We start from the raw sequence: 27,552 nt of genomic DNA, 5'->3' as shown, positions 1-27,552 counted from the left end.
ATAGGTTTGAAAGAGAAAGAGGGACAAAATCCTATTTTAAGCAAAATCCTATTTGTTCTTTTTTATATAGCTAAGAGAATTCCAAACACTATTTTAGACATAGTTATGTATTTCAGATATTTTCTATGTTTGAATTATTTGTCTGCATGTATAGCTGTGTATCACATGTATGCCTGGTACACAGAGGAAATGCTGAGTCCCCCAGAACTTGAGTGTCAGATGGCTGCAAGCTTCCAGGTGGGTGCTGGAAATCAATTCTGCATGATCAGCACCTGCTCTCAACTCCAGAACCATCCCTTCAAGTCCAGCTCTAAGAATCCTTAAGAGGTTTTTTTTCTTTTTTTTTAACCAGGTATTTAAAATATGGATCAACAGAAAAAAATAACTAGTAGGATCTTTTTCAATATTTAGGAATGGCTATTCTTGACTATCAGTCCAGACACAGCTATACACAGTAGGATTCAGTAGGTTTGTAGAATTTGTTCTAAAAATTAAAATATGAGCAAATGAATGGTCACACTGGGAAGTGAATGAATCCATACACAGCCTTACACACATATTCTTCCATATAATTTTATATGCATATTTCCAGCTACACATTTTTTTATTTCCTCCCATTTACAGAGTGTGTGCTGTAGCCACCAGTGGGTGATAACATAGCCTTGTGTTCTAAACACCCTGAGCCCATTTTCAGTTTTGTATAGCAATGCCTCCCTGACTAGAGACGAGAAAAGAATAATAATATTATCCTCATGCAGGGTTTCATTTTGTGCAGACACCCGTGATGAGCCAACACATACTGCCTCATTTAGAGCGAACAACAACTTGTGCAAATGCTACCATTTCTTGATGCCACCTCTTCATTTCACAGGGGAATGACAGTGGAGGACAGAATGGGTAGAATGGGAACCAAATCCCAGGCCTGCTGACCCTTCTCTGACCGTTTCTTCCCATTTGATCTGCTGGAAACTAGCTATTAGGTTATGCTCAGAAAATACAGCCCATAGGCTTTGAAAGATAATATATTTTTCAGGAAATACAAAGAAAATTAAAATACAAGTGATAAATATATATGTGTATGTATATCACATTTTGGATAAATCTTTATGATTTTATCATAAGTTATTATCTGCTCTATTTAAATATTCATCAGTATCTGTTCACTTTGAAAGAACTGTGCTAAAATTACTTTCAAGTGAAAATGGAATGGTCCTGGATGAAGATTTTGGATAGTATTTTTCCATGAGGAGGAAAATGGCATAGCTGAATAGGGAAATGCTAATATATTCATGGTGGAGTGAGTTATGTTACCTAAGGTGACTCAAAGGGGCTGAGCAAACCTAACATAGGATAAGAAGCTGGAAGAGACTGCAGAGAGAACACCAGCAGATATCCTAGTTGCCCATCTCTAGGAAGTTAGAGACAGCCCATTCTGAATTGACTTTACAGGAGGCTCAACATGGAGTCAGAGATGCTTGTAAAAAGTGTATGGTTGCAGAACAGAATCAAGATGCTTCACTACCTTAAGGACTAAGTGACTTTTTACATCAAGTATTTTCCTATAATTTAAAGGCATATCATGTTCTATATGCATGCAAATATCTACCTGTTAAACAAGAAGTTAAAGAAGAAATACTGCAAAAGTTAACTACTCAAGCAAAGTTTCTTAGAGAACTGAAAACCTCAGTCAAGGGCATAGGCTGGAATCCAGTAGAACTGTGGCTACAGGTGCTGTGGCCTTTTTTTTTCTGTACAAAATAAACACTTCCACTTCAAGTGTATGCTGTGCTCTGGTCTTGATCAATTCACTTGTCTACAAACCTGAAACACAGCCAAGAACTGGAATGGCCATACAAATAAATTCTATAGCTTTCTAGCCATTTGAATTGATAGACAATGTCTACAATGGGGGTCACAAGCTTCTAGCCTGCAATTATAGGTCCACAAGGTATATCTTCTGCTGACATCTTAATTGTTCTTAAGTTTCAACCTCTGGTGCTGTTAAGCCCTTGTGTGAAAATTATAAATAATATTGTATTCACTGCTCAGTTGATGAATCATCCTTGGCGTCAATTCTTTTCAGCACTGCTCTGTCTACCAATGTGATGTAGGTATGAAGACAGCTATATTCAAGGAATTATCTTCCAGCCTAACTTTGTCATTTGCCAGTACGTGACTTTCTTTTCCTTTTATCTCAACACCCACATTTATAGGTCCTCAAAGAGAGGAAGAGTTCTTATGTTTGGTGATGGGACACTCCCTGGCATCCTAGTTGACTAGGAGCCACTACTGATTCAGATATCTCTACTTGCACTTATAACACATCTGGGACCAGTGAGGCTGCCAAAGTCATTCTTACAGCCTGAATGGTTCTGCTAGGTTGGGTGGAAGAGAGAGCAAGCTCTGCCCTGCAGTGGCCTGGTTGCCTGGGGCAAGACAATGTCTGGAGTTGAGGCTTCAGTAAGGGGTGATGGAGAACACAGTATCTGGTATGGCTTTAATGGATTGTTCATCTGCTTGGTTTTGTAGAATCCAAACATTTCCTTTGTGAAAAATGGATTGTTTGTGTGTTTTACCATCCACAAGCCCATAGTGGAGGAGAGATGAAGAGGGAAAACTGGGCTTCTTGATGCTCCAACATGAACCTGAATGTATCTAAACACATATTCATGAGGTCAACCACTAGAGAGTTAGGTAGCCTATGAGTAGCTCCGGAGTTCATGGGACTTTTTGAATATGCAAAAGTAGAAAGGTGGTACTATCTAAGCTTGCATCTGAGACTTAGTGCCCACATAAAAGTAATATAAAAGTAACGGAAATGTGTGGTTTATATCTAGAAGCTGAGAAGAAAGGAAAGAGAGAAAGGAGGTGGGAAAGAATGAGAAAAGTGAGTGATAAGTGAGTAACAAGAGAAAATCCTGGGACATCTCTTATAATGGGGAAGTTCATAGTCTTGACATGATTTCCCTTCAACATCTGCAGGCATTATTTTTGGTTTTGTTTGTTTATTTTTCAGTTATCTTCCTACAAATCTCTCTGCTCATGAGTGGCTTATTATTTAGGTCAGCTGTAGTCAAGCACCAAGGTGGCTGAGAGATGAGGTTAGCATGTAAGAGGGAAGGATAAGGAGACAGTTGCCATTGAGTTCCTAAAATGCTTGGGAGACCAAGCTAGTCGAAAACAGATCCACGACACTGACCGTTGAGGCATTCCTATCCTTTGTTACACAATTTCTTCCATGTTCAGGATACTTCATGATATGGAATGTGCTCAAAGACAAGCAGTAGCCTATAAGCCACTCTGATCAGCCAGTGTGTCCAGTAGATCTCAGTAGATACCTTTTTAATAACAGAATATCCAAAGTCATGAATAACAAATGAATCTGTTTTGCTCTCAAATGGTATTTATAAACAAGGGGTTAAACAAGAGCAGGATCTAAGACAAGAAAGCCTAGAAGTGACACTTCGAAGACTATCTCCAAATTACCCTAGTAACTTTGGATCCAACATCTCCATGTCTGCTTTATGAGGGACACAACAAACATCAAACTGCACCCCAGCCACAGTATTAGTAACTACATGAAATGCACCAAAGATTGTCCCTGAAAGTGTCTATGTGTTATCTGCTTTCGCTCTTAAGACCTCACCCTTGGCTCTCAGCACCAGGTGCTCATTCCCCAATCACTGATGCACTCTCCCCTTATCTTTATTTCCAGAGTGGGTGCAGGCAGCGAGAGTGAGGAGCTTTCTGTTTTGTTAGTGTCTGAATTGTTTGGGGGGGGACAGAAATGAATAAGCTGCAGCTGGCTCCCTGTCGCTGAAAGGCAGGAAGGTAAGGATGCTTGCTCATGTCACATCAGCCATCAATCTGAGCTAAGAATTGTTAAGGAAGTACCTCAAACCTAAGGGCCTCGTTAGATTGTGGCCCCTTCTCCTAGGGGGCAAGGTTATTTTTGCCCTGGAAGTGTCTTAGCTCAGTTTCAGTGGTCTCTGGACACAGGGTGTGCACATCACAAGGAATATGAATAAAATGACCATGGATACAAAGAAGTAATCTTAGAATATTTCCTTCTAGCTGTTTTGTACTTATTTTTAACTTCTGCTTTTTTAATAATTTCTATTTGGGGGTATATGTTATACTAGATACAACTTAATATTATTTTACATGCCTCTAATATAGGAGTAGTGTGTGTGTGTGTGTGTGTGTGTGTGTGTGTGTGTGTGTGTGTGTGTATGTATATGTGTGTATTAAAGGCATCATCTTAAACATTCAGCCTCTAAAGGAGTGGGTTCTGCAGTTAGAAAAGTGGGAGGGCATGAAGCAGGCCAGATACAGGCACAAGGCCTCCTGGGCAGGGGTGGGTTGGAGTCTTGTGTCTTGAGGTTTGTGGCTTCACTTCCTCTTCCTTCTTCTATGAGCCTTTAGAAACGCTTGCTCACAGCATGTGTGAATCATCACACTTGCTCAAAACTGTGTCAAGTTCCCCTGTGCCAGCTGCTATGTGGTGTCAAACCTCTGACTCCTACATCTTGCCAGGTCCCTGTCAGGGTTGTTATTGCAATAGTCCCTTTGAAGCATTTCGAGGAGACTGTTGGTTGCCCTCAAAGGAGGGAGAAAAGCACAGCATTCCTTTGCTCAAGATGTCTCTCCATTGGTGCGGGGGAATAGGTGTGTAAACATTCTGCAAAAAGTCAGGGTCTATGAACTGCATGGGGTCTGTCACAGCCTCTGCACTCCCAAAGCAGCTGTAGGGGACACTTAAAGGTATGAGTGAGGGCTCCATCCAAAGCTTTACTCATGGACACTAAAATTTCAATTTCACATCACTGCCACCTATCAGAAAACATTATTCATCACTGAAACACATAATAATCAGTCTTAGCTCTTGTTTGTCACTGAAACAAGTGGCAAGCTGGATTTGGCCTGCGGGCCATTGTCTGCCTATCACAGGCTTAGACTTTCTAAGCTTTAGGAAATAAAACCGTAGGTGATCTGAGTGAGAAATACTACTGTTAGGCTCATAGGTTTGAACACTTGGTTCTCGGTTGGTGGAGTATGGGAGGCTGTGGGACCTTGAAGATGTGTAGCCTTGTTGGAGGCAGTGTGTCACTGTAGGTGGGCTTTGAGGGTTTATAGCCTCGTCTTACTTCCTGTTCCTGCTCTGGTTCTCTACTTCCTGTGTATCAGCCAGCTTCCTGCCACCATGCCTGCCTCCTCAGTCATGATAGGCTGTGTCCCTTCTGTAAGTATAAGCAGAAATAAACTCTTTTATCTTCTAAGGTGTTTTTTCTTTTTTTTTTTTATGGGAGATGGGGGCTGGGTAATTTGTCCCAGTAATAAAAAAAGAGAAGTAACCGACAGAAATAGCTTCCTTTTATTTAAGTCTGCACATTTTCTATGGCTTGAAATGCAAGCCATAAAAATGCTAATTTTTGACTAAACCTTCAGAAGTTTACTAACAAAACACAATCCTAAAGAGATGTATAGAACAGGGACTCAATAGACTTCTTTTGCTGTCTGTTTTTATTCAAATTAAGTGTCCAACACCACTGAGGTTGTCACCTTTTTTTTTTTTCACAAGGTATATACATGGAAATAAAATTATCTTAATTGATAATTTGCACAGAAAGAAATATTCAAGTGGCCCAGCCTGAGACAGCAGCAGACACAGCAGGCTGAGAGTGAGACGCCTGACAGGGAGAAATCAGTGTTCTTCTTTATCTAAGCCTAAATGTATATTATTAACATTGAATGGCATTCATGGAGTCACTAGGAGTATATTGAGCCTTTCCTCTTTCAATGCTGTGGGTTGCTGAAATGTAAATGTCCATAATCAACCACAACAGCAGCGTCCCTTGACTCCAAAACATGTAATTCAGCATCACACGCTGTTTAACAAGGTCACTGCACTGTACTCAGTGGTCACTAGAAGCTACAATGCTCTGAGGTAACAGAGACATCAGTTAAGTTTTGGACCAATGGGACAGCTGTCCCACACACGTAGGCCATGGCTCTCAGCATGCACAGCAGGGGTAAGCTTCACCTGCAGCTAACCCACAAGACAGCTCTGCTGCCTTCCTGGGAGACAGAGGTGTTAGAATGAATGTGCTGCTCAACAACTCTCTAATTTTTCTCTATTTATCACTAAAGTCGGTGTCATTAGGAACACAAGCATAGCCTTAGATTATTTTACAGATGGCTGCAGGTCATAGGAAACACTTGTCATTCCCCACGTGTTCTGTGGTTATGTACAATTAAAAATATATATTTAATCCTGGAGAGCTACATGGTTTATTGAGTTTTCAGCAATTATCCAATTCCAGCATTTAAATAACAATTCACAATGGTTTCGTCTATCAGTGTGTAGGAAACACATTCTAAATCTACCTTTCAAAATATGTCACATTTCTAACAAATATTTTGATCTCCAAGCTTGCTAAAAGGTAGACTACATCATTAAAACTGACTTACCAAAGTAATGATCTATATTTCATGACAGGGCTACTCACTGCTTTTGTGGAGCACTTATATTCATTAAATAAACTACCTAAGGCACAGAAAACATCAATTATGGTTTTTTTTTTCTTGTTTGTTTTTTGGTTTTTCTACTTGTTATAGTAACTTTACAATTCCCTTTGTACTTCCATCATTCATAGTATAAGTAGGTAGCTAAACTGGAGTTATACTCTGAATCATCAACAAAAATACTGATGATAGAAGCATACACACGTGCATGCACACATAAACACACAAACTTTCATTTGGGAACAACTATTTGGCTTCCAAGGAGATCCATAACCCCATGCCCAATGGGCAGTCCACAGTGTTTCCCCAGTACACACCTGTGCTCGTACGGAAGGTGCCAGTGTGCGCTGGTGGCAGAGGGTCCCCCTGGCTCTGGCTGAGACTCCTCATAGGGGGCTTCTGATAGACTCGGTCTTCATAGATGGGGTCTATGTGGTGCTCTGGGGACTGCAGGGCTCGAAGCTCAGGGCCCAGGTGCCCATGCTGGCTGCTGTACGAGGCTCGGGACCCAGCTGAAATAAATGAACATGGGTACATTAAGACTCAGCCAACATCCAAACAGTATTTTATCCAAGAATATTTGAATGGAAGGGCATAATGATTGAAATCTCCAAAAAGAAATAAAAAGCAAATGAATAACCAAATGGCAGCAATGTGCCAGGCTAATCAGCTTATCACCCTATGCAGCTGCCTTGCTCTGCTCCCAAAGCTGATGTCACTGGATGGATGCTGGGGTTTCTCAAATAAATCCACACCAAACAGGACCAGGGGAACATTTTTTTTTTTCTTAGAACCTGATTAATGCAGCCTGTCTCCTCACCCAAGGAATCAGATGGATGGACAATCTTAAAAGTCCTTGCATCATTTTGATATAGTTGACAAATTATGATTCTAAATGGTGAGGGAGTGAATAGACTCCCATAGTGAAGTCATCTGGATGTCTTCCTGAAGACCTTCACTCTTGAAAACGGAACTAGAAATTGTTGCCATGCGCAGGCTTTGCCCTGGACAATGGATGAGGCAAAGTGGATGGACAGTGGCCACTACCCCTGAGACAAGCAGATGTTTAAGGACAAGGTTTCTGTATCCAGTTTCCTTTCCCTCTGGCTAACCAAAGTGAAGCATTTGCATTTAGTCTGCCTCCCTCTGCAGGATCCAAATGCTCTAGCTAACTGGCTTATTTACACTTGGTGGTTATGAGTGTTTTGGCATTTTAGAATGTGTGAAGCCTTATTTACAACCTTCCCTATAGCCTGGGAAAGGTGTTACTGTGGAGCAAAGCTCCAAACAGGGAGCCATGAGGAAATCCTAAGGAAGGAGGCCTGCTACAGCAGGAAATACTTTGACACTGGTTGCACTGAATGACAGGAAATGAGAAACTTGTTTAGAGCTAATGTCAAGATGAGAAACATCAGGGCAATGGCATCATGTCATAGATTTGGGGCAACAGGGAGGAGTGCTATGTATCTACAGTGAGCAAAGAATGCTCATTAGAACCAAGGGGGACTGCAGTTTGTTACTGGAATGACTGCTTACCCCCAACCCCCAAACTGACACCCAATAGCCATCTTGAGAATTAATTGCAAATTACCTTTCAATAGCTTGGGTTTGGTGCTCTTTAAGAGGGGCTAAGGGAGCTGCATTGGAAGGATTGGAGGGAAGAAGGGAAGGGGCATATGATGTCATTATATTTCTATTTCAAATAAATAAATGAATAAAAATGAAAGCACTAGGTTTTCACAGGAAGGGAAAGATCAGGGCAGGTGAGCTCTTTCTTTTTGTTGATAAATAAGTAATCTCAGATTTGGACAGAATTGTGATGAATGATAGATTGGAAACAACCATTTTGCATAATTAGGTGCATTGCATCTGATTTTCTAAATGCCAGCACCCCACTAAATCTCAAGCTTAAATTTGCCAGGAATATATTTGAATGCAGTGTGTCTTGAGTTTCTGCTGTCAACTCTTCCTCCTGTAGGCTCAGATTATGTTGCTAAGATCCCTAAAGTTGAAAAAAACAAGGAAACAATTATTTTCATTCTGACGTTACATGGTTGACTAAAGTTAAAGCACGACTCTAGGACTCAGAGTGGTGGCTTCATCATCGTTTCTTTGCTCTGAGTCTCAAAGAAAGAAATCACACCCAGTGAAGGGCAAATAGGATTGCTAGTGAACTTTGGTGGTGACTTTGGGACATGTTTGCAAATATTTCTTCAAATTTATTAGTACCATTCAAAAATTAATAATCTAGTGCTAGGTGAGGAGTCAGTATCTTAATATGAAGCCTAACTTTTGTGAAAATAGTAATTTCAGCATGATGATATTGTTATAAATAATGTCATTAATTAACACAGAGACCCACAACTGGCCAATGTAAAGACAGTGAGAAACTACAGTGTGCTCAACTCTAAATGAGCTGTCTCTACCATACCCTTTCCTCCCAAGTCTCAGGGATCATTACTGAAGGGAGGGCAGAAAGACTGCAGGTGCCAGAAGTAGTAAATAACTACAGTGAAACAGTAATTCCCAGAATCAACAGGTCAGCTGTACCTATGAACACACAATAGCTGCGACAGCATGTACAACACCTACAGGAGAGCAAGCCAGATAAAATCCAAGCATGGAGTAGGGAGGTGTCCCAAAAGTCTTGTCTCTAACTGAGGGGTGTTGGCAATTGATTCTGTTTTCTTTAAGGCTGTGCCCCCAAGAGGCTGCCTCTATACCCCTGCACATACTAAAAGCATTAAGTGAACCCAGGGGGCTTTAAAGAATGGCATTATCAAATACTAGAATATGAACAGCTCATAGTATTTTCCCATGAGAACAGTTGTGTAAAAGAAAATCTTTCTCAAAAGGCTACTGTTTATACTCTTTCTTTATCCATTGTGGTCAACTTTAAAGACCTTGTGGGTGGACACAGTTATTATCTAGATGAACAAAAAGGACTGCAGACCAGATGAGAGGCCAAGGAGTCAAAAATTAAAAAAAAATTACTGGCCATGTTCAGCAGAAAAATAGGGTCATTAGATACATACAAATATCTATCTGGTCATGGCCAATATGAAGGAAAATGTGTACATGAAAACCAGTTCTGAGAATATGCACCAAAATCTCCCAAGATGCTTTATATATCTCCTGAATCAAACAAAATGTACTCTTCCTTAGTAAAAAATTTCTTTTTGCCATCATGGTCTACTTGACAGTTGAGTTCTAAGCCCCATAACAGATGCTAAACACCACTTATGAACACTTATATCTTTCCCAGGAACTGGAACCATGCTATTATAAGACGAAACATGCTGGGAAAAATTTCGACTTGCTCTAAAATGTCACCAATGCCAAGGTCAAGTGCCCTTACCAATTATGTTGGTAGCAAACAATTCTGGGAACTTGACCTTAACCACACTTTGGATCTCAGAGCTAAAAAGTAGCAAAATGCAATGAAAACATGATGGATCAAAGAAAATATCAGATCAATTGCCTGGATAGTTTCCCCTGTCCTTGCAGAAGTACATTCTTGAAAGAATAATGTCAATATACAGCATTTTATAGCTTATTTATGCTATCACTCTAACATTCAGATTTCAAATCTATCATGTGTCCCTACTCTTTCTATTCCTCAAACTCTGAGGTGACAGAATTCAGTCACTGGCAATTTTAATGTACAATATATCTGAAAGTGTGTTTGAAGACTCACATCTGGAATGTGAGCATGACATATAGGATTATAAGTTAGTGATGCAGAATGGCTACAGTGTGCCTTGCATGTGTGCTCTGTGCAGGCCATGGCTCCCAGAGGTGCCCCAGGAGAGAACCCTCAGGCTGACACAGTACTGTGGCATGGCAGCTGCTACCAGAACTACCTCTGAACTCCAAGCTGTCTTTTCATGGCTATCGACAGTCGGCTTAGACTGTCGTGTTGGAGGTGGGTAGGAAAACGTTCAGTCATCTGTGAGGAATGCTAGGGGCTGTGATAATTGTGTGAGCTGGAGAACCAACCAGAGGGACCAAGACTTCATACATTCCATGCTCTGTGTTGTCTCCATCACACAAGCACAAACATTATGGGGAAGTCTGACACTGTGGCTCATGATGCTCAGGAAAGGTGGCTGCGGGGTGTTGGCCATGGTGTGAAAACCTTAGATGTCAACAGAAATAGTACTTTGAAAAACATTTTACTGTTTCTCCTGTGTTCAGTTTTGGAGAGCAGAGCTGAAATCAGTCGCAAACTCTACCCTAGATCTGTCTGTAACAACCCTAAGGAAATAGGATAAGTCACCGAAGCAAACTTATCTCTAGTTTCCTCTAGTATTAATAAGACAGAGAAACATGCACTGTGCAGCCTGGGATTTTGGAGGTTTGAAACAAGAGACCATGTGTAAAAGTGCTCTGCACTTGATAGAGTCACAGCGGCAGATGTTCTTTGTCCCCAGGACTTTAGACTCTAGAAATTAGGCCATCTTGTGCATAAGTATAGGTTAGCTTAAAAAAAAAAAAAAACAGCTAAATACTTTTGCTAGCATGCACTATCCAAATTTTACAAACCTGAAGATTTAATTTTGAAACATTCTAATTGAAGTAAATTTCTCTGAAACTTTTATGAAATGTAAATTATAGTGTTTCCTTTTCTTGAGATAAAGAAATCATGCTGCTTGATTAAACTCAGAGGAAAATGTGATATATGGATAGGATATAAAAGATATAAAATCTAATAGTTTTGGTTACTCTCAAATCTCTTAAGTGTACACCAGGTAGGTAGATAGAGATGCAAAGATCATTGTGGAACTGAAAGAAAAAATCATCAGAATGAAACTGATTTCAAAAGAAAATATAAGGATGGGCTTTCACTGGTGCTCTGAGAATACCCATGAAGTGACCCAACCAGTGGAGGGGCTCACACCAGAAATCCCACCACTAAAGAGGCTGAGGCAGGAGGATTGCTGGTTTTGGTCAGTCTGGGCTCCTGAATAAGTCATCTCAACAAGACAAACCAAAGAGAAAGATAACTAAAGAGTTATCAATTCTCCTCCTTCTCAGCACACTTCTGTTCTTGGGTTTGGCTTTTGACTCAAATTGAAATTCGCAAATTTACTTCCTACTCTATGCTAATTCAAAAGTTAATCTTAGTATTTAAAAAAAATCCAGAATAATCTTCCTGTCTTCTGAGTTAGATTCATGAACCAAATTTTATTTGCAAATGAACACCAATTCATTGAATTCACTTGATAATCTGTTTCCTATGCTATAAATGCAAAACTATATGGATACATTTTGTATGTAGACTAAGAGACATATTTCAGATCAATGTTTGTGAAGGAAATTATTAATTCATAGGTAGTCAACGATAAAATTGCATTGTAACCTAATAATTTCAACATAATGACATGAAACTGTGTCATGATGATGGTTTTTCGAAAGAAAAAGTGTCTTTCCTATTCTTCTATCTCATAAATACTAGATTTTCATATTCTATACATCACACAGCTTTGCTGCTATCATGGAGGCCTTGGATACACAGTGAACAAAGTGGCAAAAGGGTTTCTTTCCCATCACTTTCTTGATAAGATATCCAAAATGATTCTCTATGACTACTATACTCCATCTCCCCCTTTCCCAAATGAATATTGTCACCAAATGTGAGTCAAGTACTTTCAAGGAGAATTAAAATTCCAGTGATCATCATCATTGGTCCTCACACTACAGTGACGGTGTCTGTGTGAGCTAGTCATCTGTAAAACAAAGATTTCTTCATCTTGTACTTTCTGTGTAAGCCCAAGAATTCCTTCCTTAACTTTTAGGAAAACAGACTTCTTTTGTTCTGTTCCTTCGGTGGAAGGCAGGCTTTTGCAAAGCAGGAGTGATGGGAAACACAAGGAATGTGACCTCTGGTAGCACTGTGTTCTTAAGATGGGCTATTTGATTATTGCATTTTTACTTTCCACCGTTAAATGTGTGCACGGTCTAAGACTCCACTAAAGAGGGAGTCATTAGTCCCTGAAGCCAGATTTCTCCTCGCCTGGTCTTTGTTTCTCAGAATACCATGTGTATGAATGTTCTGATTGAAATCCAGCTACTACCTCAGCACTTGTGAGGTTCCACAATTTAACAGGCCCACAGAGGAGGCTCCTGCTTCTCCTCTGGTTGAGAAGACAGAGGTTATTGGTCTAGCTGTGAACACCTATCTGGTCAATAGAGGATTTCAATTTGGGTATATGTCTTGAATGCTGGAGGCAGTTATATCAATGCCTTCTTCCTTCTTTTTTGAGCCAATGCAAGTAGCCTCAACAAAAACCCAGGGCAACGTGTAGTTGGATGCTGGCCATGCAGGTGGACTTTGGCAGGTGCCCAGCAGCCTGGCTCAGCATGCTCTGTTCATTGTGGTGACTCATCCTGTGGCTGCTCTGTGGCTCCATAAGGCTAGGTCCACAGATGATTTCTTTCTCTCCTAGAATGACTCTCCAGACAGCCTGAAAGAGTCATTTCTAAGAGGGTGAAAACAGGGATGCTGTGTTTATCCATCAGATGGCTTGTAAACCTGGATGGGCTAGGATGTTTTTGCTGAGGCTATCTTGATTTTGATGTGTTTCTGAAGACGCACATGTGTAGGTTCCTTGCACTGCCAGGGTGCACAAACCCTGTAAAACAAAGGTCCCTTGATCTTCCACTTTCTTTGTAAGTACAAATAGCACTTCTCCACCCTGGGAAAATCTGTGTAGCATTTATCTCCAGGACTTACAAGACTTATGCAGGAGGCTCTTTTCAGACAAGGACCTCAGAAGGCAACCCAGTGAATAGAACAGTTGGGTCTTTCTGCCTGTCTCTGAAAAGTGACCTGGTTTTAATGATCACTGTAGATTTGAGGCAAGATGTAGGGTCTTGAGTACACATTCAAGGTTTTGTCTTCAGTAGTTCCCTTAAATTGAGAGTCAGAACCTCCCCACGAATATCCATTCTGGAATGGGTATATAAAGATGTTCTTGGAGGGAGACTTAGTTTCTGATGCTTTGGGGGAAACCTACCAATCAATGCCCTTGAGAACACCACTAGGATATGGACTTTTGCCCCTAGCATGCCTTCTGCTGTGCTGCAATTAGCTTCTTGCTGGGAAACCCTGGGACCTGACAGGCAGTGACCAAGTATAGACATCAAAGACACTCTTGCCTCCCCCTGCCTCCTGCCCTTCTCCAGTTCTTTTATAAAAAGACTTTGAGCAGCATTATGTGTGATATCAGGGGAAATAAACTTCTGATGCCCCTCTGCATTGGGCTACAGAGTCAGGGGAGTTGGAGTCATGGCTCATGAATGTCCTGTGGACTCCCCAGTGTCCTTCCAAAACAGTTTCAGACTCAGCCTGACAAAGGGGTCTGGACAAAGATTCTACCCAGGTTCCCCTGACCTTTCCTGGCAAGGGCAGGGAGAGTGGAATTATTATACTTTTATATAGAGAAACATAAGTATATTCAAACTTGTAATTAAAATGTTTGGACTCGGCAAGCAAAGAAGCTTAGCATATGAAATTTAATTTTTATCTGGGAGGAGTTTTGCAGTTATTATAATTTGCTTCAAATATATTTCTTTCCTGGCTGGAATGGACCACATGTTTGGCTCACTGCTTCCTTTTTATTTTCCCGGTTAACTACTGATAAAGGCAATCTATGATTTGGCACCTTATTAATTAGTCAGTTCTCAGAGTTTTTAGTGGTCTGTCTCATACACACAACTGGTCTTTATCAAAAAGGGGGATAAAACGCAATGAATCTCATTTTATTTTTCAGTTGCTGCTTTGGAATAACTCATCGGTGCATACTTGAATACTGCATCTGCACTGTTAGGGCCAGGCCTAATTATTATAGACAATCCTGGGTGTTCCCACAGAAAGCATCCAGAACAAAGTAGGGCCAGTACATCTTCCTATCTAAGCAGCATGGCAGGCTGATACTTCAAGGCAAGTTTCATTAGTTATTCAAAATCCCAGGGGAAGAGGGCTGTCTCCCATTTGGGTTCTGTGGCTTCTGCCCCAGGCCACAAAGGCAAGTCTTAGAGTGGAAAGAAGAAGAGGTTGGCTCAACCAAAGGGGAAATCAGGAGACAGGTGTTTTCATAAGTTACGTCACATTTTGATTGTTTACTTTTTGAGATTTTGAAAAAAGGTTTCATTGTGTAGCCCCTGGCAGGCCTGAAACTTACTACTGAGAGCAGACTGGATTTGAATACACAGAAATCCACCTGCCTCTGCCTCCCAAGTGCTGGAATTAAAGGTGTGCAAAGCCACACTGGGATGCAATTTTTAAAAATACATGACTGGAGATGGTTTACATTCTTTATCTTAAACAACAGCCTTTAGTTAGATTGCTTTCAATATATCATACATAGGCTGAGCAAACTTCCTTTAAGAACTAGACATTGAGCTTCAAAAATATGCAAGTGTAATGCATTTTTCTCTATAGTTTTTCTGTAGTGGTTTGACTAGGAGAGAGAGGGATATGTGATAGGTAGGGTTTTAGTTGGGGGGGGGCGTAGGAGAGGACGGGAGGGAGAAGGGAACTGGAATTGTCATGTAAAACAATCCTGTTTCTAATTCAAATAAAAGAAAAAGAACTTACAGCACAATTTACAAAGAGAAAGTACCAGATATAGACCTTGTAGATTCATAATTCTGTATGTTTACACTTTATAATCTCTTCATGTACAGATGTTTTATTAATTTTGATAATTTCACTTATGTAGAAATTGGTATATAAGAAAGCTTTGAGATGACAGGAATTATACTGTGAAATATGCAGCTCTAGGAGGCTGTAGCTTGTGTTTTTGATCTTTTTCTAAAAGTTCTAGAATTTGTTTTCAAGCATGTGTATTTTTAAAGCTTAACTAATTTCTCCATTAGGTACATATTGTCATTTGAATGCCAGTTGCCCTTGTTAAAACACTAGCTTCTTCCTAACATACATAAAAGCACCCATCCATTTGTTCAGATTTCTCTGTTCAGAAATGATAATGATGACCTATCAGTCATTAGAGAAGAGTATCCTATGGTATGAGTAACACTTCTCTAGGCTAGAAAGTTCAACAGGGGAGTGAATGTTACTGTGCATTGTCTACCAGAATGGGGACTACTGCTGTACATGGCAGTAACAAGTTGATTGGAGACTGTGGTAGTATGCTTGTATCTTCCACAAATTCTAAAGTTGAGTGTAAATTCAAGGTGCTAAGCAGGGACGATGCAGAGCCCTCATTCCTGAGATTTCTGGCCCCTGTAAAATATACCCTAGAATCTCTCAGAGCCCCCTCAATGAACCAAAAAGTGTGTTTCACTACACATCAAATCTACTACCACCTTGTTCTTAGATCAGAATTATGAAATGAAAATTCCCATTGTATAAAAATAATGACAATTATGGTATTCTGTTACAGCAACTCAAATAGATAAATAAATCAACAGGGAATAACTAGAGAAGGTTATGAGGCTTTTCTCTATCTAACCAGCTGAGCTCAAAACTTGAATGAATGAGTGTGTGTGTAGTATGTGCATGGTGCATATTTGTATGCATGTTTTATCCCAAGGAGAAGGAATAATGACTTCAATTTTTCATACCAACTGTTGGAATGTATGCTTCTTTCTTGTTGGGGGGGGAAGTTCACCACCCTATACCATGCTGCCATTCTACACAGAGACAGCTAAGGTTGGAATCAGAAACTATCATTTGAAGTTCAGCATTGACTCCACCTCTCTAGTAACCCACTGCCTTGACCTCAGGGCCATCAGGATGAATAGCAGGCAGAAACCAAGGCTGGAGAGTCTCTTTGAAGATATTTACACACAAAGCAGAAACTGGGATGGCATGCTCAAACCTGTTCCTTAGTCAAATTGTTGAAGGTTTTCTTTAGATTCCCTTTGCTGTGGGTTCATGAAAGGTTCTCAAAGTACTGCATAACAAATCACACAGAACAGGTAGTGTCTGGTGTTATAACATTATTTCCCAGGGTTATCCTGTGGCAGCTCACTGGCTGATTAACCCATGATATCCCATGACTTGCTTTATAGGTGTCCCTATATTCCACAACAGAGGCCCAAGAAAGACAGAAGTGCTTTCTAGAGAGCCACGAAGCTCAGTGGTGAAGGGAAAGACATTCCTTCCCTACAGAAAAATATCCCTCAGAGTCACCTTTCTTCTGTTGACTTTTGGTGATAACTATTGTTTTGCTCACCATAGACAGGACCTGTATACTGGTTAATTTTGGTTTCCGTTTTGATTGGATTGAGAAACACCCAGGAGATCAGTGAAACATACATACCTCTGGCTATTCCTATGGGGTGGTTCCAGACACAGTAGATCATGGGGAGTTTGACCTAATGGAGGGTTTAATTCATTTATCAATTTAAGATTTCAATAGAAGTTTGGGAGGAGGAACTGTGGACAGTGTGACAGAGTTGAGGATGTATGTCACTGGGGTGCTTCCTTGGGGGTGGCATCTTGCCCTGGTTCCTTCCTATTACCTCATCATCTGCTTTCTGTCTGGTGTGGGGTGAGCTGTTCTGCTGAGCTCTCCCTGATATGATGGGAAGAAATCTCAGACACTGGGAGCTAAATAAACCTTTCACTCTTGAGGTTTTCTTTTCTTTTCTCATTTTAGATATTATAGTGATAGTAGCATGAATTCTAACTAACACAATCTGGTATCCCTTTGTATTCACATTTTGGTGAACATAAACATGGCTTCTGGTTATTTATCAACTACAACAATTTCACTCACTAGTTTGCTTACCATAGACAGCCAACACATTTGCAGACTTGACATCTATTGGAAGAGACATGATATAATAATGTTCCAGAAGTACAGAGATTCCATTAGCTGTCTTTTAAGAGCCCAAATGAGCACTCTGTACATCTGTTGCTCTTTTTCTTCTTGGTATCAAAGTCATTGAATATATAATGACCCATATATCAGGAGTATCCCACAGAGATTTTAGAAACGTCCACTTGACTTAATCTGCAGGGAATATGTGTGCTTATTCAATGTTTTTTCTTGACACCCCATAAGTATTAAAGGTAAAATCCTCTGAAATTAGGGATAAACTCACCAACTACTCCAATGTCAATTGACTCCCCACAGTTGGCTGTTGGGGAGCCAGCATCCAGCCCCAGTCCTGGTGTCCCAGCTACACAGATTCCTGTTTCTGAGTCTTTCTGTTCCCATGACATGGTTTCTTTGTGCCATTCTAGATTATACAGGAAAGCATTTCGTAGCAGATGCTTGGTGTACTAGCCATCTCTCTGCAGCCCTGAAGGAACACTAATGGTACCAGCAAACCATGGGGCTCATTCACCGTGTGGCCTATTTCTCAAAGGACAAGGAAATTTCCTGGCATTTGGTTCATTTTTCTGTTCCCAGAAGCAATCCCTTTTTAATTGATTCCTCTTTAATTTCCTTGCATACCCTCACTCTGCCTCCAGTCTCTGATGCTGTCAGAATTCATTCACATTCTCTCGGGTACCCTTAGGGTGATGCAAAGACTCTTATTTGGATTTCTGGAGAATTCATTCTTTGAGAAATAAAAATCGGCCCTTGCTTTGAAAACTAAATGCAATGTGGCTCTGTTATGGTTTGCGTACAGAGTTTTTTCAGGGGTCACAAGTTGGAGGCTTGGTCCTAGGAGTGGGTATGTGCTGATGGTGATGATGGAGCTATAAGAGGAAAGGCCTAGCTTAGGTGTAAGACAAGTCAATCCCTGAGAATGCTGCCTGTGGACATGACTGATGTAGTTCTTGTGAAACCTGGGTTAGATGCTGAGTCAATGGGTTGTTAAAAATAAACAAAATGCATGGCTTCCAAATCTCTTGCTTCCTGTTTCATCATGTAACTTTTCTCCCATATCCTGTCCTTCTGAGGTTACCTGTCTTAATGTGACATAACCTAAGGGGCTCCCAACAGAGGCAAAATTGGTGATGCAACCATCCATGGTCTGTCAGCCTTTAAAACCTTCTCTGTAGTCAGATTCAAGTATGTTGTGATGGCAACAGAAAACGAACCGATGGGGTCAAAACACTGTGCCTGAGACTCATGAATCAGATGGTTCCTCCCTCATACATGTGACTGTGGAAATATGTAAACCCATCTCTTGTATATGTGTGACACAATGCACCTTGAAAATTGCCTCTTTTAACAACCCTTTCTTGACCCACCCTCATATGTCTCTCTCTTAGGTTTCCTTCAACCAGATAGATCCCTCCTCTCATCAAGCTGTGTTAGACAAGTTTGTTCTAACTGTCTTTCCAGTAAGATGATCCTAAGTCTTGGGTCCCAACCTGTGCATATTTGAATGCCCAGAAGAGCCAGACATCATGACATCCTTGGAAACAAGACATGATTATGAAGCCTCTATCACCTGTGGACATGCTAAACAAGGGACAGTGCAATTTCAGGATGTCTTAAAGACTGCAGTTGTCATTCTTTTCTTTTCCCAACACTGCAGAACAAGCCAACAGACTGAGAAACCCCATTTTACATCCCAGGGGGCAGTGCAGGATTTTCCCACACACCACTTGACCTCAGATCACCTCAGTGATCTCCTCTCTGTGACGTGTCCCCAGCTGCTCTGTCTCTGACCTCTGCATTTCCTAGTCTCTCCCAAGGTTCCTCTCATCTGACTCCTGATAGAGTATCAGGGCTTTGGCCTCTGCTGCTCACTGGTGAGCCCCCAGTCCTGAGAAGAATGCCAGGCATGAGAGTAGTGCTCTTTAAATTTCATTGGCTTCAATGAAATGGCACAACATTACAGAGCTAAGAAGGGGTGGGACTATATGTTCACACATCTGTCCATGAGTTAAAACTCTCAGTTGATGCCTTCTGGATTTATAGAGCTCTATGGAGTATAACAACTCTTTCTTCCCCATCTGCAATGAAGCTGGTGGCTGCTTCACCTTTTCTGTCCTTAGATACTGACATTTCACAGATCCCCTGGAACTTGGGTTGAGTGTCCCTTCTCCGACTTCATAACCTGCTGCCTGGGGCCTGTTTCTGGACTTCTCTTCATTTCTCTGTTAGTCAGTCTGTTTTATTTCAGGGTACTGTTTCTTCTCATTTCAGCCTTTTATTTAGCTAGGATACAGTTTTCAAATATGGTAGCTTTTCTAGGACAGTGTGCCTAGAGGATGGATTTTCTGAGGAGCTGCATGTTAGAGCATGTCTGACTTTTCCTTTACATTGGGAAAGGCTGTGTGTAGATTTGGGGTTGAGAATTACTCCCTTAGCTCCTCAGGCAGCACTGCTTGTACTCTGCTGTCCAAAGCTGTGACTGCTTAGTCAGGTAAAGTCTTTTATTTCTCTCCAGAGACACTGGGGTCTTTTTATCTTGGTGCTTTGAATTTTCATGATGCGGAATAAGGAACGCTTTCAATTCCTAGCACATGGTGTTTCTGACTAAGGCATGAGCCCTGAGGAATTCTACCTTATGACTTTGATAATTTACCTTCTCTACTCAATTTCTGAGACCCCCAGTCATACATTATATCTCCTGAAGTTGTCTTGGCTCTCCTTCCATTATTCTTCTTTTTTCTGACTCTATCCCTTTATTCTCTACCTTCTGGGTTATTTCCTTACCTATTTCTCAGTCGATTTTATCATTTGTTTTCAGTTTTATGAGTTACGTCTTTTTGCAGCCTAGGATTTTCATGTTCTTTGTTCTTTCTACATATCCTATTCAGTTTTTGTTTAATGAAATCAAGATCTTCCTAAATCCTCTTCAATACCAGACCTAAAGTTTTTGCTTATTTCTTTTAATCTCTTACATCCCTTAAATTATCTGTTTCTTCTAAAAGATAATTTATTTTTCTATTTTAGTCTCTCTTTTTCAAGCCAATAATTCTCTCCCATTCCTCTGTAATCCTTGTTAATTTATCGTATTTGAGGAAGAAAAACCCCGAGGCAGCTTCTTTCCACAGTGTGAATAGAAGTGTTATCCACTAGGTGTGGTTTCCAAATGTGAATTCATGATAAGGAGAAAGGGTCATGCATGATGACCATCTTCCTTCATAATGACTGGGCAGTAAGCATCCTCCTCCTCCTCCTCCTCCTCCTCCTCCTCCTCCTCCTCCTCCTCCTCCTCCTCCTCCTCTCTCAACCCCTGTGTATGCCTGTGTGACTTGAACTTCACTCAGGATGCCATCTGAATCAGGAGTCTGACTCTAATACTGTTTTTTGCTATTATTCAAGATAATACTCACATGTTTTTCTTGGAATAAGCCCTAGCCATTCTTTGAGGAGAGAGGACAGACGAAAAGATGGATACCAATTTAGAAATGATCATGGCAAACATTAACTTTCCCTTTCTCCTCCACATCTTCAGTTCCATGTCTCAGAATTCCCAGAAGCCCCAGCTTGACTCTAACTCTTAACTTCCAGTGTTTATAAAACTCTTTATTGGCTTATTAGTGATACTGGAGTCTATGTTCTGTCTCTCTTGTGACTTCATTCCCATTGTATCCCTATCTGAATTTGGGGATGGTATCTGAGAAATAGGATGGCAAATGTGAGGCAGAGGATACCGGCTGAACCACTTCTTGTGATTTCAATTGAGTTTTTAGTTTAGATTTTCCCAGGTAATTTAAATACAATACACATAACTACTTGTATTATAAGAATTCAATCTGAAGATACCACTTCCCTTTCCCAAACAAGTCAATCTGTTTACTGCATTTCCATTGGCAGGGTTGGTATGAGGTGGGAAGGATAGAAGGGGAGGTACTATTACCTGTGAGTCAAACATTAATAAAAAAAAATGATAGGAAGGCCTCTGAGGCCTTCTTGCAATGTGAACTCAGTTTCAAGACTATAGCTCTGTGCTTCTTGGAAGAGGATGCTGCAAGAATTCCCCACTACTGCTTCACTTGGACATTGATTGGATAGAAATTGGATAACCAGGAAAGAGCAACACAGATGTGACACACACTTAACTTGCAGCTATGGAGGATTTGATCCCTCTGTGAATTCTGGCCTGCTATGCAGACAGAGACTTACACAGGGCTAACTTGTACACAGGAAGTACAGTGTGCTAGAGTCAAGTGTCTGCCTTCCTGGGGGTAAGGGAGCAATGATATGAGCCTCTAATGAGACACCAAGACTATGGTTGCCTAATGTAGAGTAGGAGTGCTGAGGTTTAGAAGGAGAAAGTCAGGATGTGGTAAATGGTCTACACTCCTCAAGTAGGTGGAGGCACAGAATCCTGGAGTTTACCCACCACATATGAGAAATACATTCTTCACAGATTCAAGTGTCCTAGGCAAAATGGTCTTCCAGCGCAAAAGCCCTAGGGCAGTTGGGTGAGGGGCTTGGCCAGGGGAGAGCTGCCCAGGGATCTCTTCCTAAGAGATCTGCTGATATCACAGCTGAGAGGATGTCTCCTTAACCAAGTGAAAGTATCCATTAAGACCTCAGGCTGATCAAATAAGAAGCAGAAAATGTAAATCTGAACAGGGATTTTTCTTAAGGTCTAATTTTCACTGGTGTCTAGTATGTTCATGAAACTCATCCTATTCTTGTCCAAAGGCTATGAAACATGAGCTCCAGGAAGAGAAATGTAAAGAACAAGAGCTAGGCATCTCATTTCTTCCAGACAAAATTCCAGGAGCTGAGTGTTAAATATGTTCCCTTTGACCTTACCCAGTGACCAGCCCTTCAATTCTGTACCATCTCCTCCAGGAAAGGAGTGGGGCACGGCATACCCTACAGGGTCTTTGATCAGCACTTTCCCTTTTGTTTACTAGAAGAGTGAGACCTGGGGTCTCAGTAAGTCAGGGATTGAACAATATCTCCAAATTATTAAAACTCAGAGTTTACAGTACTTGATCCACTCCAAACAGGATGGTTTAGATCCATTTGGCTGGAGAATAAGATGATCATGCATTGACTAAATAACTCTCCATATAAGGGCAATTCCCATGGAAATCCCTGGCTAGGAATTTACATTTCATGTGTTATTTCTCTCTCAAAGTAAGCTTCTGAAGCTTGACAACTTCAATACATATTTACAACTTGTATTTGTATTTCTAACAGGATTAATTTGGCTCTCAACTCAGAAAATGAAAGATCATGCTATTTTCTTCACCAAAAAAGGAACAAAAAATGGTTGAAGTGAAATCATATTCAATAGGATGTTGAAACATTCTTGAGAGGCTTTTGCTTCCTTCAAAATCACCAGAGATTTACATACACTAAAATCTTATACGTGTAGGCAAAAATATCTCTGTCCTTAGTGACATAAAAATTATGCTCTCTACTCATGGGTTAGGTCTACTTTAGCCTATGAAGACTCTAATCAAATTTGTCAAAGTTAAATGATATTCCTGTCATCTGTAGATTTGGCCAAAGAATACATCATTTCTGAACTTCAGCATTCAGCTCTGAGGGATGGATGGAGGTAAAAATCACACCACCTCAATCAGTTGTTGGGAGATCAAAGGATACCCATGTTGCAGAGTGCGGCACACTAAGTAATGAAAGGCAAATGTTTTATACTTTAATGTGTTTTTTGTTGTTGTTTGGTTTTTCAAGACAGGGTTTATCTGTGTAGCTTTGGAGCCTATCCTAGCACTGGCTCTGTAGACCAGGCTGGCCTCGAACTCACTCACAGATATCTGCCTGCCTCTGCCTCCCGAGTGCTGGGATTAAAGGCACATGCCACCAACACCAGTCCAATGCATTTTTCAATACAATTTTTTCCTCATCCATATTTAATGTGTTCATTCATTAAGATAAATACATTTAACTCAATGCACAGAAAGTTAAGTTAACCAACAAGATTGTCAAGAGAACAATGTCAAAGTCAAGTTATATCATTTGGAGTACTTCCTTACTCTATTGCTTTCTAAGTGATCAACATGGAGTTTCATCCCTTTGAAAGAAGCAGGGGATTGTTGTAATACTGGGTCTAGGCAGAAAGAAAAATTTAAAGCCCTTTCTGTTTGCTTCCCCTTTATTCTTGACCTATCTCGTACAGAGCTCCCAGACCAGTTGCTAACAGGCAAAGATGGTCTTGCCCACCAGCTGCAGAGAGGATGACATTCACAGGCCCTTTAGGGTGGGATCTACTTCCTCTTTTTCTGTGCTATCCTTTCTGGTCACTCCCCTGACGTTCTGTCGGGAGGTCCATTAAGATGGCTCCATTCCATCTTGACTAAAGGTCAGAGAGTTCAAAACTGTCCTTATACCTATATGTCTATAGTTTAGCTGCTACAGGATGTTTCAGCCTTGGTATCGGATGTCTTTATATAAATAACAACAGACTTAGGCTCAGGTGTGTTTTCTCTTGACCTGAATGCCAGATGGCAGGTGTGGCTACCAAATACCTGGATGTAAGGGAAGTTAGTCTGTTTACCCCTTATACATGATAATAGAAGTCTTCTGCCATTGTCCCCACTTTTGGTTGGGTACTTAAGATTGTTAAAGAATAAATTCAGGGAGTTCATCATTTTGTGTTCAGTATGGATTGAATGGTCCTCCTGACAATATTCCTGTGTCTCCACCTTGTCTCTTAACCCCCTTAGCTAGCCCTTCTTGGTCTACACTCCCCCTCTCAGGTACGAACTGTAGATTGCCCAGCTAGCTCCAACTGCAGCCCCGAAAAGACAGCTTCCCATGACATTTCTTGTCCCTCACTCTTCTTTGATGAACAGATACTGATGTGCTGGTCCTTTGTCCCCTGTCCATCACCACATACACATACCGATACTTTGCTAGTTCCAGCTACATTACATTTTTAACTAGGCCCTCATTTACAGTTAAGACTCTGGGAAGGTTTCCTCAAGGAAGCAAGCTAGGCACATATGAGATCTCACTAATTGGTCCCTTCTGGATTTTCCCATCACAACTATGTCTCATTCTATACTGGCATTACAACTGAAATTGGAGCAGTTTTCTTGAAACATTGAGAATGGTGGCTCATGACTGTAATTCCAGCCCCTTGGAGGTGAAGACTGAGGCAGAACAGAGTAATTGCTATGTGTTCAGAGCCATCCTGGGCTACACAATGACTTTCAGGTCAACCTTGACTGCAGTGGGAGCCATTGTTTTTAAACCATCCTCAACTGAGGCGAGGCATTTTGAACACAGGGATGATGCCACCTTTGCACGCTAATCACGGGATGTGGCATGCTTACCAACTCACCATAGTTGCTTTCTGCCTATTGCAAAATTCAAGATTTTTTTCCAGCTATTTCTCAGCTCCCATGTTGGCTATCTGATAAATAATTCTAAAATTAGCTTTGACCAAGTCAGACAGGCACAAATACTTCACATGACATGAGTTACTTATAAAACACTAAGAATAGACACTATAGTGCCCCTCTCTGGCACATCAAGTAGGCAGGTGTTTAAAGTTTGGGACCTCCAAAGATGCAGAACTGATTGCCACTCAGTTTTGTACAATAAAAAGAGATATAATTGCATAAGAAAAAAAAACTACTAAAAAATCATGGGTATCTAATGACTCAAGATCCAAAACCTTACATTTTCCTGGTTTAGTCCAGGTTGTGAAATCTCTAGAATCTTGGGCTAGCATCTATAAAGTTCAGTCACCAGTAATACTCAGTAGAGAAGGCAGGTGTGTTACATTCGGCCTAAGGGCTTTCCACCACCAACAGCCTGCAATCCTTAAACAGCATTCTGCCATCTGCACATCATTTTAGCTAAACAAAGCAAGTCATGAATAGGACTCTGACCCTTATATCCAACTTTCTGTGTGACATATACACCGGGATTCTGGCAGGATGCCACCACATGTAAAATCCTAGCTCTATTCAGGCGCTTCTGGAAACTGCTCCATCTCCATCATGGAAACTATGTTTAATTGGTAATCTTTTTTCTTACAGCCATCACCTAACTCATGAGAAAATCACATTGGCATGCCCCCTTGCACACACACATACTCACACAAACACACACTCACACACACACACACACACACACACACACACACACACACACACACACACACACACACACACAGTTTATCACCTTCAATTAAGTATAATGTTTCCACAATCAACTTTAACTTACATTACTGTAATAACTTCCAAATTACACTCTTCCTTTTGCCTTTGATCCACAGATTTTATTCCTAATATATCAACAAGAAGAAGCCTGCTACAAACTAAGCCAGGCTGTGTCACTTCTGCTCCGGCTCTCAATGGCTTGTCTTATGAGGCCTTCCTGATCTATTAATCCTTCTACCCCAGCCCCTTGGCAAATGTCTAACCTCATCCCATGGCCAAGCCTTCCTCCTGCTTTCCCCACTGTTCACACCAGACACACTCCTAGTCCCCAACCTTCAAACTCACTTTTCTTCTGTCACAGCACCCTTCCTCTAACATCCACAGGCCTAGCTGAGGAAACACTCAAAAGTCACCTGCTCATTATGGACTTCTTTAGCTACCCTATTGAAAGTTTTTGTTTAAATAATTTTATGTCCTCTATATTTGAGAGGTGGTTAGAGATTTTGGGGACTATGCAATCTCCAGAGACTGAACCAGTGGTGGCACACAAGGGATACATAGGGAAAGAATGTGAAATTAGTTGCTAATGGGTGTCACTACCCTCTATTGATACTTTAGTGGTCAGGGGCAGATCTCCCAATTCCCAGCTCTGCTGAGACAAAATATATTTTGTAACCTCAATGTGTTTGTGATCTTCCAATTAGTAGATGGGGTGACTCCCAACTTTGTGATGCTTGGAATGGTTGCAAACACAGGGCATCAGAGCATGAAAGCTCTGAAGTCTGTGAGTTCACACAGACCACAGTCTGTCTCCTACAGGCCATGGGTCCCTGTTTTCTAAGTGGAATATGAAATCTTATTTAAACCCAATGTTCACACACTATGACAGGATAATTTTGAACTCAAAACCACCAGTATCAATTTGCATGAAGAAATCTCTAGATGAATATTTTAACATGTATGTTAAACAAATGAATTCAAACATTTAAAATGTTCGTTGCAACTCTAAAATTAAGACTCTTCAATATCACATTGAATATCTTTTCTCACTAGGTAGCAAAAATGAGATATGGCCAGAAAATATGAGGAACAGAAGGAAGGGAATGTGCTGGTCAACTGAGTCCTCTTTCTGGCCAGAGAAACAGAGAAGTGTTCCCAGCTCTAACCAATAGAAACTTAAATGCATACACACACATCACTACCATCACCACCAACACCACTACCATCACCAACAACAACAAGAATACCACCACCAACAACAACAAGAAGAATACCACCACCACTACCACCAGTAGTAGTAGTAGTAGCAGCAGCAGCAAAGGTCCTTTCTTTAGACCTTTCTTCAAGATCCTACACATATATCTGCCTGGAGGGAAACATCCTCCATTTCACTGCAGTGTTGCAATGTGACAGGCATATGTCTGTCACACATAAGCAGGTGACAGAAGAGCTGGGAACCCCACCCCCAAACAAACAAACAAACAACAACAACACTCATATTTCCTTTCCTCAAGTAAACTCAGAAATGAAATATGGTCTTTAGTAGTCTGGACCCTGGATCAGGACTCCTTGAAGCTTCTCCAAGTAGCTGGTGTGTGGGGTGGGGTGGGGGTATTCCTGAACTTCAGTCTCCTATAACTTCAACTTCTTTGCTTCTTCTTGGTCTGATCTCATAAATTTAGTTTGGTGCCTGTTTCCCAGGCTGTTCTTCAAATTAGCAGCTACATTTGAGATATTTGGGCATTAATGATGGTCTACCTCCAAAATGTCACTCTCCAGGCAAAGCAGAGATAGTGATTATTTTCAGTTCTGTAAACTCACCTCACACAGTTCTGTAGATAGCATATCCCAGCCTGCATCCCGCTAAGCTAGGCTAGTCCATGCTGGCAATTACAGTATTTGAATTAAAGATGCCCTTGGCCACCTGCCTTGTGCCTGCAACAAGTTCCCTTTTTTTTATCCTATTTATCTTCACACTCATCTATTTGTGTCAAAAAAAGAAACATATGAGCACAGCATCTGTTACTAGAGTCACAAAATTA

The 27,552-nt window shown here is 40.9% G+C and overlaps 1 protein-coding gene across 2 annotated transcripts in view; it reads right to left on the bottom strand.

The window, feature by feature from the left end:
- The window catches only part of Ctnnd2 (catenin delta 2), a 654,324-nt gene that overhangs the window by 339,007 nt on the left and 287,765 nt on the right, over positions 1-27,552 (bottom strand). For both annotated transcript variants that reach the window (XM_035439156.1, XM_035439157.1), the window contains one exon: positions 6,843-7,037. In XM_035439156.1, the coding sequence (XP_035295047.1) occupies positions 6,843-7,037 (195 nt within the window). The remainder of the gene's footprint in view (positions 1-6,842; positions 7,038-27,552) is intronic.

Source organism: Cricetulus griseus, chromosome 2 (genome assembly GCF_003668045.3).
Source record: "Cricetulus griseus strain 17A/GY chromosome 2, alternate assembly CriGri-PICRH-1.0, whole genome shotgun sequence".
Classification (NCBI taxonomy): Eukaryota; Metazoa; Chordata; class Mammalia; order Rodentia; family Cricetidae; genus Cricetulus; species Cricetulus griseus.
Note: the sequence above shows the minus strand (reverse complement) of the source record. Positions and strands in the feature narration are given on the sequence as shown.